The 19,768-nt window shown below is 36.5% G+C and overlaps 1 protein-coding gene across 2 annotated transcripts in view; it reads right to left on the bottom strand.

Annotated features, from left to right (window-relative positions):
* The window catches only part of SGCZ (sarcoglycan zeta), a 1,195,959-nt gene that overhangs the window by 47,624 nt on the left and 1,128,567 nt on the right, over positions 1 to 19,768 (bottom strand). For both annotated transcript variants that reach the window (XM_050802181.1, XM_050802182.1), the window contains exon 5: positions 17,717 to 17,839. In XM_050802181.1, the coding sequence (XP_050658138.1) occupies positions 17,717 to 17,839 (123 nt within the window). The remainder of the gene's footprint in view (positions 1 to 17,716; positions 17,840 to 19,768) is intronic.

Genomic DNA, 19,768 nt, shown 5'->3' with positions numbered 1-19,768 from the left:
TCTTGTAGTTTGATTGCCAGCTCAGCCACAGTAAAATAGAACACCAGGTAGACTTCTAAGGTTTTTAACTCTAGTCCTGATTCCCTGATGGCACCTCTGGATCTACCTGAGGCCCAGGGGACCTCACTGACCTGAAAAGAAAAAGACATAGGCCTGGCTGGCTTTGTCAATGGCTGAGAGGTACAGAGGCCTTGGACAAGCCCCAGTGTTGTGCTGGCTTCAGTTCTGACCAAGTGCAGTCAATAGTGGTAGGGGCCACAGGGGTGCTTGTGTCACTCCACCCCCACCTTCAGGACAGAGAGACTCTTTTTTTTTTTTTTTTTTTGAGAAAGTAAAGAAAGAGAACAAGAGTCTCTGCCTGATAATCCAGAGAATTCTCTCAGATCTTGTCCAAGACCATCAAGGCTTAATATGTAGATACCAAAAACCTATATGATGGTACAGGAACCACTGCATTTACTGGGCTTGGGATACACCCTATAGCAGATACAGCTTACATCATAACACCCAAGTCCTTTCAAATATCTGAAAGTCTTCCAAAGAAGAATGACTACAATAATCCCAGAGAGTGAAGACTCCAATAAATACCTAACTCTTCAATGCCCAGAGACCAAAGAACATTGTTAATATCAATACTATCCAGGAAAACATGACCTCAACAAATGAAGTGAAAATAGCAAAAGGACCAATCATGGAGAAAGGTCACACATAACAGAGATATGTGACCTTTTAGAGAATTTAAAATAGCTACAATGAGAAAATTCAAAGAAATTCAAGATAACACAAGCAGGAATTCTGGAGCTGAAAAATGTAACTGGCATACTGAAGAACACATTAGAGTTCTTTAATAGCAGAATTGATCAAGCTGGAGACATAATTACCTCGAAGACAGGCTATTTGAAAATACACAGTAAGAGGAAACAAAAGAATAAAAAACAATATATTGCCGATAGGATCTAGAAAATAGCCTCAAGTGGGTGAATCTAAAAGTTATTGGCCTTAAAAGAAGGTAGAGGAAAACATAGGGGTAGAACATTTTTTCAAAAGGACAATAACAAAGAAGTTCCCAAGCCTAGAGAAAGGTATCAATATCTAAGTACGAAAAGGTTATAGAACACCAAGCAGATTTAACCCAAAGAACACTACCGCAAGGCATTTAATTATCAAACTCTCAAAGGTCAATGATAAAGCATTATAAAAGCCGCAAAAGAAACAAATAACATACAATGGAGCTCCAATAGGTCTGGCAGCCAACTTTTTAGTGGAAACTTACAGGCCAGTAGGGAGTAGTATGACATATCTCAAGTGCTGAAGGGAAAAAAAGTTTACCTTAGAATAGTGTATTTAGCAAAAACATCTTTCATATATGAAGAAGAAATAAAAATTTTCTTTCCCAGAAAAACCAAAGCTGAGTCATCAATGCCAGCTCTGTCCTACAATAAATGCTAAAGGGATTACTTTGACCACAAAGGAAAGGACATTAATTAGCAGTAAGAACTTATCTAAAGGTATAAATGTACTCATAATAAGTAAACAGAAAAACACAGACTATTTTAACACTGTAACAGTGGTGTGTTAACTACCCATATCCTAAATAGACTAAATTATAAAGCATTCAAAAATAGTAACTACAGCAACTTTTCAAGACATACTCAGTACACTAAGGTATAAACAAACAAACAAACACAAAAATTTTATAAGTGAGCGAAAGAAGCCAAGGCATAGTTTTTAGTAGTCTTCTTCTTGTTTGTGCAAATAGTGTTAAGTTCTTATCAGATTAAAATAATGGGTTGTAAAATAGTATTTGCAAGTCTCATGGTAATCTCAAACCCAAAGTGAACAATAGATACAAAAAATACTAAAAAACAAGAAACTAAGTCCTATCACCAGAGAAAAATCACCTTCACTAAAGGAATACAGGAATGAAATTAAGAAGGAAGAGAAGACCATGAAAAAAAACACTACAAAAAACAAAAAAATGGACTAAATTTTCCAATCAAAAGATGATGACAGGCTAAATAAATGAAAAAAACCGGACTCATTGATCTGTTGCCTATAAGAAACACACTTGACCTATAAAGATACAGATAGACTGAAAAGAAAGGTATGCAAAAAGATATTCCTTGCCAATGAAAATCAAAAAAAAAAAGTGCAGGAGTTACTATAGTTATATCAGACAAAATAGATTTCAAGACAAAAGCTACAAGAAGCTACAAAGAAGGTCACTATATAATGACAAAGGTATCAATTCAGCAAGAGGATGAAACGATTTTAAATATATATGTACCCAACACTGGAGTACTCAAATCTATAAAGGAAATATTATTAGAATTAAAAAGAGAAATATGTCCACATACAATGATAACTGGAAACTTCAACATCGCACTCTCAGCATTCAACCTATTAGAGAGAGAAAATCAATGAAGAAACGTATGACTTATTCTGCACTACAGACCAAATGGATATCATATTTACAAAACATTTTATTCAATGACTACAAAAAACACATTATTTTCCTCAGCACCTGGATCATTATCAGGGATAGATTATATATTAGGTCACAAAATAAGTCTGAAAACATTCAAAAAAATTGAAATATATCAAGCATCTTCTGAGACCACAATAAAATAAAACTAGAAATTAATAACTACAGGAATTTTGCATACTATACAAATACATGGAAATTAAACCATGTGTTCCTCAATCACTAGTGGGCCAATGAACAAATTAAGAAGGGAATGGAAAACTTTCTTGAAACAAATAACATAAACACAACATACCAAAACCTATGGGATACAGCAAAAATAGTACTCAGAGGGAAGTTTATAGATATAAGTGCCTAAATAAACAGTGAAACAATGCATCTTAAAGAACTAGGAATGCATGCCCAAACCAAACCCAAAATTAGTAGAAGAAACAAAGATTAGAGCAGAAATAAATGAAACTGAAATTTTCTAAAAAGTAAAAATAACAATAAAACAAAAAGTTGGGTTTTAAAAAGTTAAAGAGATTGATAAACCTTTAGCCAAACTAAGAAAAAAAGATACAAATAAGTAAAATCAGAAAGAAAAAAGGGGTCATTAGCAGCTATAGTTACTAATTAGTTACTAATTAGTTACTATGAGCAACTATAAGCCAACAAATTGGAAAATCTAGAACAAATGAACAAATTTCTAGACACATACTCTCTGCCAAGATTGAGCCAAGAAGAGATCCAAAACCTGAGCAGACCAGTAAGAAGTAACAAGATCAAAGCCGTAATACAATATCTACCAGTAAAGAAAAGCCTAGGATCCAATGGCTTCAATGCTGAATCAAAAATACCCCTCCAAAAACTGGGTATACCTCAACATAATAAAAGTTATATATGACAGACTCACAGCTAATATCATACTGAATGGGGAAAAACTGAAAGCCTTTCCTCTGAAATCTGGAATACAACAATGATGCCCATTTTCACCACTGTTATTCACCATAGTACTGGAAGTCCTAGCTAGAGCCATCAGACCAGAGAAAGATTTGGGCATCCAAATTGAAAACGAACAAGTCAAATTATCCTTGTTTATAGATTATATGATCTTATACTTAGAAAATCCTAAAGATGCCACCCAAAATGATTAGAACTGATAAACAAATTTATTGAAGTTACAGGATACAAAATCAACATACAAAATTTAGTAGCATTTCTGTATGCCAACAGTGAACAACCTGAAAAAGAAATAAAAAAATAATCCCACTTACAATAGCACACATAAAATTCATTACCTAGGAATTAACCAATGAAGTGAAAAATGTCCAAAATGGAAACTATAAAACACTGATGAAAGAAATTGAAAGGGACACCAAAAAAGGAAAACATTAGTTGATGTTCATGGATCGGAAGAATCAATGTTGTTAAAAAGTTCATACTACCCTAAGCAATCTACAGACTCAATGCAATCCCTATCAAAATACCACTGACATTCTTCACAGAAATAAAAAAAAAAAAAAAATCCTAAACTTTATTTGAAACCACAAAAAAATCCCAGAATAGCTAAAGTTTTCCTAATCAAAAAGAAGGAAACTGAAGGAATACATCACCTGACTTCAGATTATACTACAGAGCTATAGCAACGAAAGCAGCATGGTACTGTCATAAAAACTGACATGTAGACAAATAAAACATAATAAACAATCCAGAAACAAATCCACACACCTACAGTGAACTCGTTTTCAACAAAGGTGCCAAGAACATACACTGGAGAAAAGACAGTCTGTCAATAAATGGCATTGGGATAACTGCATATCCATATGCCAAAGAACGACACTAGGCCCCTGTCTCTCGCCATATACAATAAACAAATTAAAAGGGATTAAAGACTTAAATCTAAGATATAGATCTATGAAACCACTACAAGAAAACATCGAGTAAACCATCCAAGACATTGGGCAAACATTTCTTGAGCAATACCCTACAAGCCCAGACAACTAAGGCAAGAATGGACAAATAGGATCAAATCAAGTTAAAAAGCTTTTGCTGTTACAATCCACAAAGTGAGTCAACAAAGTGAAAGTAAACCCACAGACTGGGAGAAAGTATTTGCAAACTACCCATCTGACAATGGATTAATAACCAGATTACATAAGGAGCTCAAACAACACTATAGGAAAATATCTAAAAATTCAATCAAAAAATGGGCAAAAGGATGGATATTTCTCAAAAGAAAACACACACGGCAAACAGCCATATAAAAAACACTCAACATCACTGATTATCAGAGAAATGCAAATCAAATCTACAAGGAGTTATCGTCTTACCTGTTAAAATGGCTTTTATATCCAAAGGGCAGGCAATAATAAGTGCTGGTGAGGACGCAAAGAAAAGGGAACCCTTGTATGCTATCAGAGGAAATGGAAACTAGTACAACCACCATAAAGAACAGTTTGTAACTTCCTCAGAAAAAAAGATTGAGCTACCATATGATCCAGCAATCCTACTGCTGGGTGTACACTCAAAAGAAGAGAAAATGTATATCAAAGAGACATCTACACGCCTATGTTTGTTGCAGCATTGTTTAGAATAGCCAAGATTTGGCAACAACCTAAGTGTCCATCAGCAGATGAATGGATAAAGAAAATGTGGTCCTTATACATAACGGAGTACTCTTTAGCCATTAAAAAAAAAAATGAAATCCAGTCATTTGCATCAGCGTGGATGGAACTGGAGATAATCGTGTTAAGTGAACTAAGCCAGGCACAGAAACACAAACATCATATGTTCTCACTTATTTGTGGGATGTAAAAATCACAACAATTGTACTCGTGAACATAGTAAAACGATGGTTACCACAGGCTGGGAATGGTAGTTGGGGTGTGTCAGGGGAGGTGGGAATGACTATTGAGTACAAAAAATAGAAGATAAAATGAATAAGACCTACTGCTGATAGCAAAACAGGGTGACTATAGTCAATAACTTAATTGTACATTTAAAAATGTACCTTAAAGCGTATAATTGAATTATAACTCAAAGCATAAATCCTTGAGGGCATGAATATGCCATTCTTCATGATGTAATTATTTCACACTGCATTCTTGCATTGACATCTCATGTACCCCATAAATATATACACATACTATATGCCACAGAAATTAAAAATTAAAAAATTAAAACATACTATTTATAATCACTTCAAAGCAAATTTAAAGATTTATCAGAATATTTGCAGATAATTTATGCTGAAGTTTAAAAATTATTCCTGAAAGAGATACCAAAGAAAACTAAATAAATGAAAAGACAGAACATTTTTATGGATCAGAGGATCCAATATAGTAAAAATGACAATTCTCCTAAATTTTTGTACAGGTTTAAGGCAATTAAAGCAAGAATATTTTGAAGACTATAAATACATATTCTAAAGTCAATATATAAGAACAGAATAGAAACACATATTCAAAAATCAGTACATAGAGACCTAAGCCCAAGAATAACAATAATAATATTGAAATAAAGAATAAAGTTGGAGGAATCACTTTACCTAATGTAAAGGTCTATTATGTAGTTACAGTAAACAGATGTGATATTGTCAGAGAAATAGATATTCTGATTAATAGAATGCATTAGAGAAGCCAGAGATACACATCAATAACCTAATGGAGTTTTGACAAGGGTGTAAAAAGAAACAATGGAGGAAGAGAAAGCTTGGAACAAATGAATACACAACAGAAAAAAAGCAAAAAGATTGACTTAAGACTCACATCTTGTACAAAAATCAACCAAAAATATATCATAGACTTTAATGTGAGATACAAAACTATAAAAAGTTTAGGGGAAAATGTAGAAAATATTGTTACGTAGAGTTAGGCACATAGTTCTTATATTTTACACCAAAAGCAGAATTCATAAAAATATAGTGCATTAGACCTCAAAAATATTAAAAATTTGTCTCATGAAAGACTTGACTAATAGAATAAGAAAACAAGCTATGAGAGTAGGATAAAATATTTGCAAATCTATATATATCCTATAGAGGACTGTTACTTAGAATATGGAAAGGACCTCAAAACCATAACAAAAAAAAAACCCACAAATAATTAAATAGAAAATGGTCAAAAGATTTATAGACATTTTACTAAACTGAATATATGGCTGGCAAATAAACATATAAAGAGGTATTCAATGTCATTAGCCCTTAGGGAAATGCAAATTAAAAGCACAATGAGTCAGGCAAGGTGACAAATACTTGTGGTCCCAACTATATAGGTGGATGATCTGGGAGGATCACTTGAGCCCAGAAGTTCAAGACCAGCCTGGGCAACATAGCAAGACCCTGTCTCTTAAAGCACAATGAAGTATCACTACACAGCTGTTATCATATGACAACACCAGACTGGAAAGGATGTGAAGAAATTGAATTCTTGCAGGAAAGGATATGAAGTATTATATTCATTCTGCAAAAAAGTTTATAGAACAAAACTTGCATCCACCATATGACCTAGCAAACACACCTCTAGATATGTATCTTAAAGAAAAAAAAAAATTGTTCACACAAAAACTTACACACAATGTTCATAGTAGCATTGGTCATAATAGCCAAAACCAGGAAACAACCCAGATGTTCCTCAATGGATGAATAATTAAAATAAACTGTGATACATTCATACTGTAGATTACCAATTAGAAATAAGAATGCAACTATTGACATATACAACGACTTGGATGAATCTCCAGGAAATTATGCTGAGTGAAAAAGAAAATCTGGAAAGGTAAGTAACTACCGTATGATTATAAATTAACATTCTTAAACCATCGAAACTGTAGAAATGAAGAATAAACAAATGATTGTCAGGGGTTAACGTGAGGGTGGAGGAAAGTGAGTGAGGTTTCAAAAAGATAAGGGATGCCCACAGTGATGGAACTGTTCTGTGTCTTAACTGGATCAATGTCAACATCCTAGTTGTAACATGGTACTACAGTTTTATAAGATGTTACCATTGAGAAAAACTAGATGAATGTTGCAGATTCTCTCTGTATTATTTGTTACAACTGTATGTACAGTTATAACTATCTCAAAATAAAAGTTTATAATCAGTGTTTAGTTGGTCATTTCCCCCATAAAGTCAGGATTTGGGGACTTCAATCTGAACATGAACCTTGGCCTGTAAGCCTATTCAAAACTTCTTCCAGGGGAAAGTTTTCACTGTCAAAGTGTGAGCTCCAGCCTACCTCTGAACACCAGTGCAAGGCTTAGAGGAATCAGAGCTCCTAACCTGGCCAGAGTAATTGGGAGTGAGATTCTGTTGCAGCAATGACATGATACATCCCATAGAGTAAAGTGACCATAGGTTTGATACTGTCACTGAGAAGAACAAAGGGAGAAATCAAATGGACCCAAACTGCAGGATTCTCTTTAATTTAATACCACAAAAAGCCTGTGTTTCAGCCACAGACAGGTACTACAATCCTCCATTGTTTGGAATTCAGCTAGTATAAACCCCCTACCAAGGCAATTGATATTCAAGGGAAATAGGCTGAGGACTGCATAGCCATTGATGTGTCTGGAATCTCAAGAGATCTAGCACGATATCAAACTCATACCATCAGAAAGCTACAAACCTGCACTATGGAATTTATTTCCTCTTAGGTCTTCAGAGAGTTGAAACTTAAGATTGTATAATCAATTTTGATTTTCTTCAATATTTAATACGATTTTACCATGTTCCTTTGGACTGAACTATGTCGTTCCTAAATTCATATGCTGAAATCCTAACCCTCAATGTGATTGAGTTTGAAGATGGTATATTGAGAGACAATTAGGTTTAGATGAGGTCATGAGGATGGGGTCCTCTTGATGAGATTAGTGCCCTTATGAGAAGAAGAGACAACAGGTCTCTCTCTCTCTCTCCCCCACCCTCTCTCTCTCTCTCTCACACACACACATACACACACATACACGAAGACACAGCAACAAGGGAGCTGTCTGCAAGCTAGTAAGGAGTCTTTATCAGAGCCTGACCATGTTGCCACCCTGACCTCGAACTTCTAGCCTCCAGAACTGTAAGAACATAAATTGCTGTCCGGGCCCACTGGGTCATGCCTGTAATCCCAGCACTTTGGGAGGCCAAGGCGGGCGGATCACGAGGTCAGGAAATCGAGACCGTCCTGGCTAACACAGTGAAACCCTATCTCCACTAAAAATACAAAAAAAAATTAGCCAGGCATGGTGGCGGGTGCCTGTAGTCCCAGCTACTCAAGAGGCTGAGGCAAGAGAATGGTATGAACCCGGGAGGCAGACGTTGCAGTGAGCTGAGATCATGCCACTGCACTCCAGCCTGGGCAACAGAGCAAGACTCTGTCTCAAAAAACAAACAAACAAACAAAACAGAAAATAAATTTCTGCTGTTTAAGCCACTCAGTTCATGGTATTTTGTTATGGGACCCTAAGCTGATCAAGACACATGTGAGGAATTCTTTTGTATTCTGAAACATGTTACCTATGGTTTATTAATAATTTTATTGCAATTTTTTGTTTGAAACAATTTTTTAACCTAAAGAAAAGTCATGTGCATAATTTTAAAAAAACTCTTGTATATTCTTTGGGACCTCATTCAAACTTTGCTAAATCTGATTGGCTTTAAAACATGTCTGCAAGTTCTTAGCACTCCTTTTATAAAATGGTAGAGGCTGTTTCAGAAAATTTGGTACAGCTTCCTCCTCTCTCCCTCTTTGAAGGTTTATTCTTCAAACCATGAATTAAGGAAACTGAGGTACATGGATAGACCACATGTAGATGTTCTGACAGGTAGTCCTATCTAAGGTCTCTGATGACAACTACTATAAACTTCCAGGCATGGGGCTGAGCCAGTCTTCAAATGATACCAGCCCCCAAATTCTCAGCTGTCTCAGCCATCGCCCACTGGAGCAGAGATCAGCTACGTCCACTGAAGCCTGTTCAAGTTGCAGGTTGCAAGCAAAATAAATGCTATCATTGTTTTATAGCCAGTATGTTTTGGGGTAGTTTGCTACAGAGAAATAGAAAACTAGAAAATCGTCTGTTCCAGTAATTCACTCTGTAGACAATGAATCCAATCTAGAATCATGTGGTATACACAGCTAGAAAAGGTCCTGTTTCCTTCAACAGTTTCTCAGCTTTTCCTTGATTCGCAAACTTAGTATCTTCCAAAATGTTTCTCAATTTCACATGGTGCTAAATATCTTCAGGTAAATGCTCAACTTACATGTTTTTGTCTGATATAATATAGAAGTTATTTTTTTCTTCCTTTAACATCTTATCAGATGTCGCCTGATGTCTCTTTGGCCCATGACTGGTGGTGGTTACTTTCACTAGTTGACTGAGACTGGGACAGCCAGAGAGAGGTTCCCACTGGAGTTACTTTTCCCCCTATTAAAATTAATGTTTTAAAAATGTGCTTGGAATATATGAAAAAAATTCATGTCTCATATCACTTTCTCCCATTACTCTTATCATCCATTGATATTTTTGCCTGAGATAAATATGACTCAGATGATTGTCAGATGTTGCTTTGCTTTTCTAATCCCATGATTTCTTGTACATTTTTAGTTGGCATTCTATTGTAAAAAATGATATTTATTTATTTCTTTATAATATGGATTCAAAGATTTTGATTTTATTCAATAAGTCAAATGTATTGTCATTATATATTTAAATATATTTTATATATTTATATATACACAGGCATATATGGAAATATACAGTGACGTGTTTCTTAACAGGGAGATGTTCTCAGAAATGCATCATTTGGTGATTTCACCATTGTGCAAACATAAAGTGTACTTACAAAAATCCTGACAAACCTAGGCTAAGCGGTATAGCCTATTGCTCCTAAGCTACACACTGGTACAGCATGTTACTCTACTGAATACTATAGTCAACTGTAACACAATGGCAAATATTTGCGCATCTAAACACAGAAAAGGTACAGTAAAAATAATGATATAAAAGATTTAAAAAATGGTACAACTTTATAGGGCACTTCCAGTTCCGAAGCTTGCAGGACGAGAAGTTGCTCTGAATGAGTCGGTGAGTGTTAAGTGAATGTGAAGGCCTGGAACTTTAGTATCCACTACTGTACACTTTATAAACACTGTGCACATAGGCGACACTGAATTTATTTAAAAATATTTTTCTTGGCCGGGTGCAGTGGCTCACACTTGTAATCCCAGCACTTTGGGAGGCTGAGGTGGGCAGATCACGAGAGGAGATCGAGACCATCCTGGCTAACACAGTGAAACCCCGTCTCTACTAAAAATATAAAAAATATTAGCTGGACATGGTAGCAGGCACCTGTAGTCCCAGCTACTCAGGAGGCTGAGGCAGCAGAATGGGGTGAATCTGGGAGGTGGGGGTTGCAGTGAGCAGAGATCGTGCCACTGCACTTCAGCCTGGGCAACAGTGCAAGACTCCGTCTCAGAAAAAAAAAAAAAATTATTTCTTTCTCCAAAAATAACCTTAACTTACTGTAATTTTTTACATTATATGCTTTTAAAAAACTTTTTGACTCTTTTGCAAACACTTAGCTTAAAACACAAACAAGTACAGCTGTACAAAACTAAACGCTTTCTGAATAATCTTATTATTCAAAAATATTTTGTTTCTTTATACTTTTATTCTATAAGCTTTTCCCCCTAAAGTTTTTCTTAAAAACATTTTTGCTAAACACTAAGAAAATACCCTGTAGCCCAGGTCTGCAAAGAATCAGATTCATCAATATCACTGTCTTCCACCTCCACATCTTGTCCCACTTGAAGGTCTTCAGAGACAATAACATAGATGAAGCTGTCATCTCCTATGATGAAAATGCCTTCTTCTGAAATACCTCCTGAAGGACCTGCCTGAGGATGTTTTCCAGTTAACTTTTTTATAAGTAGAAAGAGTATAATCTAAAATAATGATAAAATCTACAGTATATTACAGTAAATAATAAACCAGTAAAAGTATTTACTATCATGATCAAGTATTATGTACTGTGCATAACTGTATGTGCTATAATTTTCTATGACTGGCTGCAAAGTAGGTTTATTTACACTGGCATCATGACAAACATGTAAGTAATATGTTGCGCTCTGACCTTAGGATGCTTATGACATCACTAGGTGATAAGAAGTTTTATCTCCATCATAACCTCATGGGACTACCATTGTATATGTGGTCCTTGGTTGGCTGAACAGTATATAGAACATAATTTTATACATATATAAAATGTACATATGTGTATATACATGTATATATGAAGACCAAGACTTCAATCCAGGTGCAAATACCAGGCACTGAATGATGGCCAGCAAGGAGATAAAGTAACTGCGAGCAAGTCTTGCATGCCATATTCTATATATACAGTTTTCTTTAAGTTTGTTTTGAGATAGAGTCTCAATCTGTCGCCCAGGCTGGAGTGCAGTGGCAGGATCTTGGCTCACTGCAACCTCAGCCTCCTGGGTTCAAGGGATCCTCCTGCCTCAGCCTCTCGAGTAGCTGGGATGACAGGCACCCACCAGCACACTGGATAATTTTTGTAGTTTTAGTAGAGATGGGGGTTTCACCATGTTGGCCAGGCTGGTCTCAAACTCCTGGCCTCAAGTGGTCTTCCCTCCTTGGCCTCCCAAAGTACTGCGATTATAGGCGTGAGCTACCATACCTGGCCAGTAATGTATGTTGTATTTTGTTTTGAGACAGAGTCTCACTCAGTCGCCCAGACTGGAGTGCAGTGGCGCTTCACCTGGTTAATCAGGATGGTCTCGATCTCCTGAGCTTGTGATCCGCCCGCCTCGGCCTCCAAAAGTGCTAGTATTACAGGCGTCAGCCACCGCGCCCAGCCATGAATGTTTTTAACATCATGATATATAGGAAATCAGACTCTTTATTGATCCAATGGCAGGATAAATTATATCTCCAAAAGATTTTGTGGGTCTAAGACCTAAAGCTATAAGAGACACTTTACACATCAAATGAACAATTTTAAAACCTCTACAAAGAGAAGACAGTTGATATAACCACTTTTTTGGTGGCTGCAGGTAGAGGTGGAGGAATGAACTGTCCTCTTTAATGACTGTTCTCCCATTTCACCTTTCTGTTATTTAATGATATTTTCAAGAAGTTTTGCTTTCACAAAACTATATGAAACATTTAAAACTTAAAAAAGTAAATCATGAAGAGGACTGTTAGTAAGGTGCTTAGAGGAAACAGCTTATTTTGTGAAGATGGCATTCTTTATTAGTTATACACTTCAAAACCTGAAATCAGGATTCACCTGGAGACTTGAGGAGGAGGTGAGGTGGTACTAATATTTAGTGTCTTGGAAATTTTTATTCTCAGTAAGTTTAAAAAGCAACTAGAAAACTAGTTGAGTGACTGATCCAGGTCTACAAACTTTAATGCTTCACCAGAGAAAATGAAGTGATTGCACGTTCCTTTTCTCAGCACCTAATCTAATCACATTTCTTCACGGGCTATTTGGACAAAGTGGCTCCATCCGGTTGCCTGAGTGTTACCGCATTCTTGGCATCTGGACAGCGAAGAGGAACAATGGCCTATCTAATAGAAAGGTTGAGTCCAAAGCTGACCCCATCGCAGTGTGCCAATTTAATAGACAAGAACAAGGATGTAGAAGATGAACTAATAAAAACAAACCAGAAGATACTGACTGTAACCCAGAAGCATGGTGTTTAATTTAAAAGACAGCTCTTTAGAAAGTCCTTTCTTCTGTTGTCAAACAAGCATCGGAACTTGTCTAGACTTCTAACCATTCAATTAGAATGGAGGCAAAGGACTGATACTCCTGGCTTTCGAACAAACACTAGGGCAGTGGGTGGATGCAGAGTGGGATTTCACGATACTTTCAGGTTGTCAGTTTTAATTGCTACTGTCTAAAAAAATAGATATGCTTTCTCTCGGTACATTTAGCTATTGTCCTCTCTTACATCATAGAAAAAAAAAAAACAGGTCTAGGTCTAAGTCTGACTAATAGCTTTTAATTTATCATGAAACAATTCTACGGGGCTGATGTCTTTCACTTGTTAAAGGAGAGTGGCTTATTCGTGAAATTTGTTTTCTCAAGTTAATATACTACGTGGAATACGAATGAAACTGCAGAGCGCAGTTGACTGATTGTGCCTGAAAGCACTAAATTTAAGAGACTTCTGTGTGTAAAGGTTTATTCCTTTTGTTGTTCTTGTTGACTAGGTCTCAAAAGATAATTGGATTCAGTCATACCTTTGGCCAATAGTAGGGAATACAAAATAAAAATATAGTTTTCAATTGTGCATAGGTGAGCTAAAGTATAAAACTCCTATATATTCAGTGATACAGAGAAGACATGTTAAGGTCAAATAAATATCATTATATTAAGATTCAAGCAGACTTCTGCTGGGCAAGACAAGTAATGTCAAGAGTGAAAAATCACAAACCTTAAGCATGTGATTGCTCTTTGTGGTGATGGGGCATTCATAGGTGGTGGTGTTCAGGTATGTATTTACCATTTTACTTCTGTCCCCCTACACCCATGAGTATCTGAATGTATCAGGTAAATTCCTGCTGCTTTGTAGGTAGAGTGAATGTAAATATCATGAGCTACCCTAGATCTGTGAATTACTATAGTCATAACTGATTTTGCCTCAGATGTACAGACACACCCCTTGTCTAAATGAATCCATCCACTGACGTCATCCTGAAAGAAAAGTTCCTTTATAAGATGGCATTGCTCAAAAAATAAAAAGCTGAAAGGGATCCAATTTAATTCCTATAAATATTGCTTAAATAAGTTTGTGCCACGAATTTGAAATTATAGAATAAACTACACAGGCATCTCTCATCACATCTAACTTTGAAGTCCTGTCAGCACAGTATCTAATTTATATGAAGCACCCTGGAGTCAATGTCTCTTTGTACTGTTATTTGTCAAATGATTCAAGCACTGCTTTAAAGTATATGTGAGGTTACTAATCAATCTTAATGCTCTAAATTTGCATGCTATGCTATACACATGTTTTTTTCCTCTAAGCACATGAAATTCTAAATTATATTTGCCTTGATATTTTTATTTTTCTTTCTTTAAGGAGTATCATGGGAAAGAATGAAGCTGTTGTAAATTTAATATCTGCTATTCTGGTAAAGGAGTAAAGGCCTGGCAAGAACTAGTTTGTCTATGTGCCTGTGTGTATGTTTGTGACTCTAGGGTGTGTAAATGGTAAATGGGTTCTTGTAGGAGACAAAGAAATGTGATTGTTTAATGAGGAAAGTTCTAATCAAATGAAATATTCTATAATTTACCATTTATTTATTAACGATGTTCAGCCTATTGTACCTCCACATAAGGTTAAAAGTCAACATTGTTCGCTACTGGCAGTCTCACAGTTTGTGGGTATTTCTTTCGTTCTAAGTATTATGTTTCAACCTTTTACAATAATCTGCTGTAACTTTATTATTTTATTAAGATCATCTGAATGCATATGACACAGACTTATAATTAACTAGGGGTGTCTGAGATGATTGGAAAATATAGATCAATTGAGAACATTTTACACACATACGGGATGGGGAAGCAGGAGAAGCAATAGGAGGAAGAAGGGCGAGAGACAGACCAAAGGAGAAAGAGAAAGGGAGAGAGAAGAGACAACTGCTTTAAGGCATTTAATTAAAAAGCAGAAAAACTTAGATATTTCAGGAAGCACTTTCTTGCCTATCTGGGCTAAGGAAGCACTTAGCCCAAGCAACATTTCAAGGATGGTATCCGGGCTACTAAGCAAAAGCAGAAAATGAATGTGACTATCTGCCTTTACTTCACTGGAACAATTATGAGACAGGTAAAGGTAATATAAATATCAGAAGAAGTGAAAATTCCATGAGATCGTAAAAGCTGCCAAGAGCTCTAGAATCTCCCTTTACTTATGATTGTAAAGTACCCAGTGAGAATATCTGAATATGGCTTAAATATATTTTTGATAAGTTCTGTAATGTCCTGAAATTTATCTCAGGCTTACGTTGGTCTCAAGAGTGACGACCAATAGGCATTACCAGGGTTCAAAGATTATTAATATTGCCGAGTTCCCCTGAAGGCATTTATACCCTAGGGCACCTCACTTACTCACCAATAAGCAATTCAAATGTGAGTGCTCAGGGCCCTACAACCAATGTCCTTTATGATTTGTCTGTGTTCTGTGCCAAACAGACCTCTCTCTCTCTCTCTCTCTTTGTCCCTGCTCTCCTAACTCAGGACTCAAGAAGGTCAATCTGTACCCTCCATACATGCCTCCTTTCCTAGCCTTCCCACGAAGTCTTAAGAAAAATGGACATCAACCAGGTAAGTATTCATGGGGACCATCCTAAACACTCACCCAATGGTGGAGGCTCCACCCTCTCAGCAGAACATGCTCCCAAGGGAAAGGAGGGACAGGGGTGGGGATAAGGGTGGTGGGATTTGATTCAGGCCAGGGGATACACAGTGAGGGTCCCCATTCAATAATCCCTATTGAATTTCATCACCACTTAATAACATATCTTTGTATTTTATTGTATTATATTTTTGAGAGAGGGTCTGTCTCTGTCACTTGTGCTAGACTGCACTGGCATGATCTTGGCTCATTGCAGCCTTGACCTTCTGAACTCAAGCTATCCTCCCACATCAGCCTCCTGAGTAGCTGGGACTATGGACACACACCTTCATGCCTGGTTCATTGTAAAAAACTGTGGTAGACACGTGGTCTCACTATATTGCCCAGGCTGGACTTGAACCAAGTGATTCTCTCACCTCTGTTTCCCAAAGTGCTGGGATTACAGGCATGAGCCACTATGTCCAGCCAATACGCCTTTTACAATTTTTAAGTTCAGGAGTACATGTGCAGGTTTATTACAGAGGTAAACTTGTGTCATGGGGGTTTGTCGTACACATTATTTTGTCACTCAGGTATTAAACCTAATACTCATTAGTTATTTTTGCTGATCCTCTCCCTCCTCGCAACCTCCACCCACTTATAGGCTCCAGTGTGTTGTTCCCCTCTACGTGTCCATGTGTTCTCATCATTTATAGCTCCCATTTATAAATGATAACGTGGTATTTGGCTTTCTGTTCCTGCATTAGTTTAACACACCTTTCTCGAAATCAACACAGGCCCTCTTGTCTCCAACATTTGTAATATCAATATTATCATCATTAATAAATATAAAGAGCCAACACAACATCTTCATTATGGACTGAGCACATTCTCATCACACAAATGCACACACATGCATTTAATTTGACCACTAAAGTTACTATCATTTCAGTTATTCAGATGAGGGAAAAACAGAGGCATCGAGAATTGAATATATTGAGGCAGAGGCAGGATTCAACCCAAATAGCTCAAGAACAGAGTTGATGTTCTTCAGCTGCCATGCTAACTGCTCTCACGTAGCCCACAGGACTGTTTGACCCAAGTTAATATGGATAGATACTCATGAGCTGTTTCCAAACTCAAGTTTGGGAAACATTAAGTCAACTATACTTTATTATTTTCTTCTTGTTTTTTAAAATGTAAGCCTCCTTGGGTACTTTCAAGGGATTGTTAAATATGTTATCAAAATAAAATTTCTCATGGTTGTGAATCAAGTAATTCAGAAGAGATTGCGCTTAAAATTGTCATCAAATTATTCGCCACTCCTGGTCCCACTTTTACCTTTTTTAAAATTTTAATTTCAGCTGTTGGTTGACTTTAATGACCCCCATATTATAATAATGATTTTGAAATAACAGGTGCATAGCATTCGTTTTTTATTTACATACTTTTGAGGATAATTATGAATGCTATATAAAATGAATTTAGTTTACTTTTATGATAACTTCCCCCTTACTTAATTCTAAAGTTAAAATTTCCATTTTAGTTCCTTCACACGTCTCTTATTTTAAAATAATACTCCCTAATTATGATTTGTTAGTCCCCTTTACTCAGAATTTGCACTTATCTCTACCCCGCCCAGCCACATCATTTTCTTCCACCTACCTCCACCTGAGAGATGGCTTCACTTTTATGTCATTAAGGCTGCTAACATCTGCACTGTCTTCTACAACCACAACCAGTGCCGTCCATTTGAAGACTATTTGAAAAACAAATGCTGTGATTATGTAAGACTCTATTTTATGCATAGGAATCATCCATCTTATTAAGTAGCTTCTTGTGCAGTTGTGTTCTTTAAAGAAGTAAACCATTTTCCAAGACCTCCATCTACAGTACCTGTAACTTTCAGCTTTTCAGCACCAATGGTAATCTCATCTTCATCTGCAGAAAACAGCACCCTGCCATCTTCACTGGCTCTCACTTCAAATCTCTTACACTGAGCTTCCACAGCATCAGCTCCTACGGTCAGAGGAAAGGTTTAAAAATGAAACTGGTATGCAGGAAACCATTAACATGTACTTTTTGGAAAAAGACTGGAAATGCATATATTATTTATTTATCTCTTCTGTATTTTTTGCATCTGAGTTAGTATTTTTAAACTGTCACCATTTTCAGGAGGCTAATTTGGTAACGTATTTCCGTGCTAGGCTGGTTAGACAGACAGGTGACCTCTAGATGCCTGACATAGTGTGTGAGTTTAGCCAGTTAGGAGCCCTTCACATATCCACAAAAAGGGACAATGTTCGCTTTATTCTGTGTTGCAGGCTGAAAACTTGGCATCGTACCTGGCACATGCTGGATGCTTAATAAGTACTTGCGGACTGAATGGCTCTCGTGCCTTCCCTTTGCAAGGCAGACAATGGTACCCATGCTTGCTACATCACGGGGGACTTGTTAAGCATTATTCAATTATGAATCTTTAGTTAGTCTACATGCCATAGATCGTAATATTGATGTTTTCTACCCTTTGATATAACTGAATTTTAATCAATTTTATAGTACATCTTGAAATTATATACATAATTTTCTTAGTGGTCTGTAATGTATCTTCCAAACAATAATTTTCCTGACTTATTGAAAAACTGTATTAAATAAATGTAATTACAAAACCAACTTATTGGCCAATTCTACACACTAATCTATACACAAAACTCAAAGTCAGTTTCCATATTTGGAAAACACAATTAGTTTGAGCATTAGGCTTTGGCAAGAAAATCTAACTGGGCCTTGAAGATGAATATTAACTTAGGAGAAAGAAATTTGAGATAATGGACAGTGATAAGTGATCTTCCCATAATACCAATATCTTTCTTCGGGCATAACACATTTGGCATATGGATCTATAGTTCTCACTCCTATTAAGATAGGAAATATTCCTCATCTTCTATTTATATGAAAAGCTCTTATCACATAGAACCCAGCTGAGTCAGGGAAGTAGGAATCACACATGTTGTGCATAGTTCTTTTCATTTGTCTTTATATATTCACATTATTTATTAGATATATGACACCTAGGAGCTCAAAAGAGGACATCCATCTTTGTATTCAAAAATATCCTTAAATTAGGAAATGTGTCTGCTTCTAGCAGCCCTAGTAGATGAATATTAAATAGCTGAATAAATACTTGACTTAACCATTTTTTCGTCCCTAACCCCACCTCAGCACTACTTCCAAGGCTAGCCAATAGGCTGCAAAAAAATTACTCCTCCCCACCATCATAGCTGCTGACGAGCATTAAACAAGAGAAAAAAATAATTTAAAACCCTAGTAACATGTAAGCTACTTTCTCCAAAAGCAATATGTAATTTTTTAATATTCTGAAATTACATACATGCTTCCAGGACCACATAAGAAATTTGACAAGCTTCAACTAGGGATATCTAAGTAAGATTAAAACTAATGTTAAACTTTTGGGGTGTCAAGTTCAAAACAACAGATTTTTAAAAATATAACTCATGCTCTTTAAAATTTTTTAAATAAAGACCTTTCCTTATATAATTTTTTTTTTTTTTTTTTTTTTTTTTTTTTTTTTTTTTTTTTGAGACAGAGTCTTGCTCTGTGCCCCAGGCTGGAGTGCAGTGGCGAGATCTCGGCTCACTGCAAGCTCCGCCCCCCCGGGTTCACGCCATTCTCCTGCCTCAGCCTCCTGAGTAGCTGGGACTACAGGCACCCGCCACGGTGCCCGGCTAATTTTCTTGTATTTTTAGTAGAGACGGGGTTTCACCGTGTTAGCCAGGATGGTCTCGATCTCCTGACCTCGTGATCCGCCCGTCTCGGCCTCCCAAAGTGCTGGAATTACAGGCTTGAGCCACCGCGCCCGGCCTCCTTATATAATTTAATGAAAATATAGAAACCTTTGAAAAAGACCTATTGTCCTTGGTCATAGTT

The sequence above is a fragment of the Macaca thibetana genome, chromosome 8, assembly GCF_024542745.1.
Source record: "Macaca thibetana thibetana isolate TM-01 chromosome 8, ASM2454274v1, whole genome shotgun sequence".
Taxonomy (NCBI): Eukaryota; Metazoa; Chordata; class Mammalia; order Primates; family Cercopithecidae; genus Macaca; species Macaca thibetana.
This window is presented reverse-complemented; position numbering and strand designations above follow the sequence as displayed.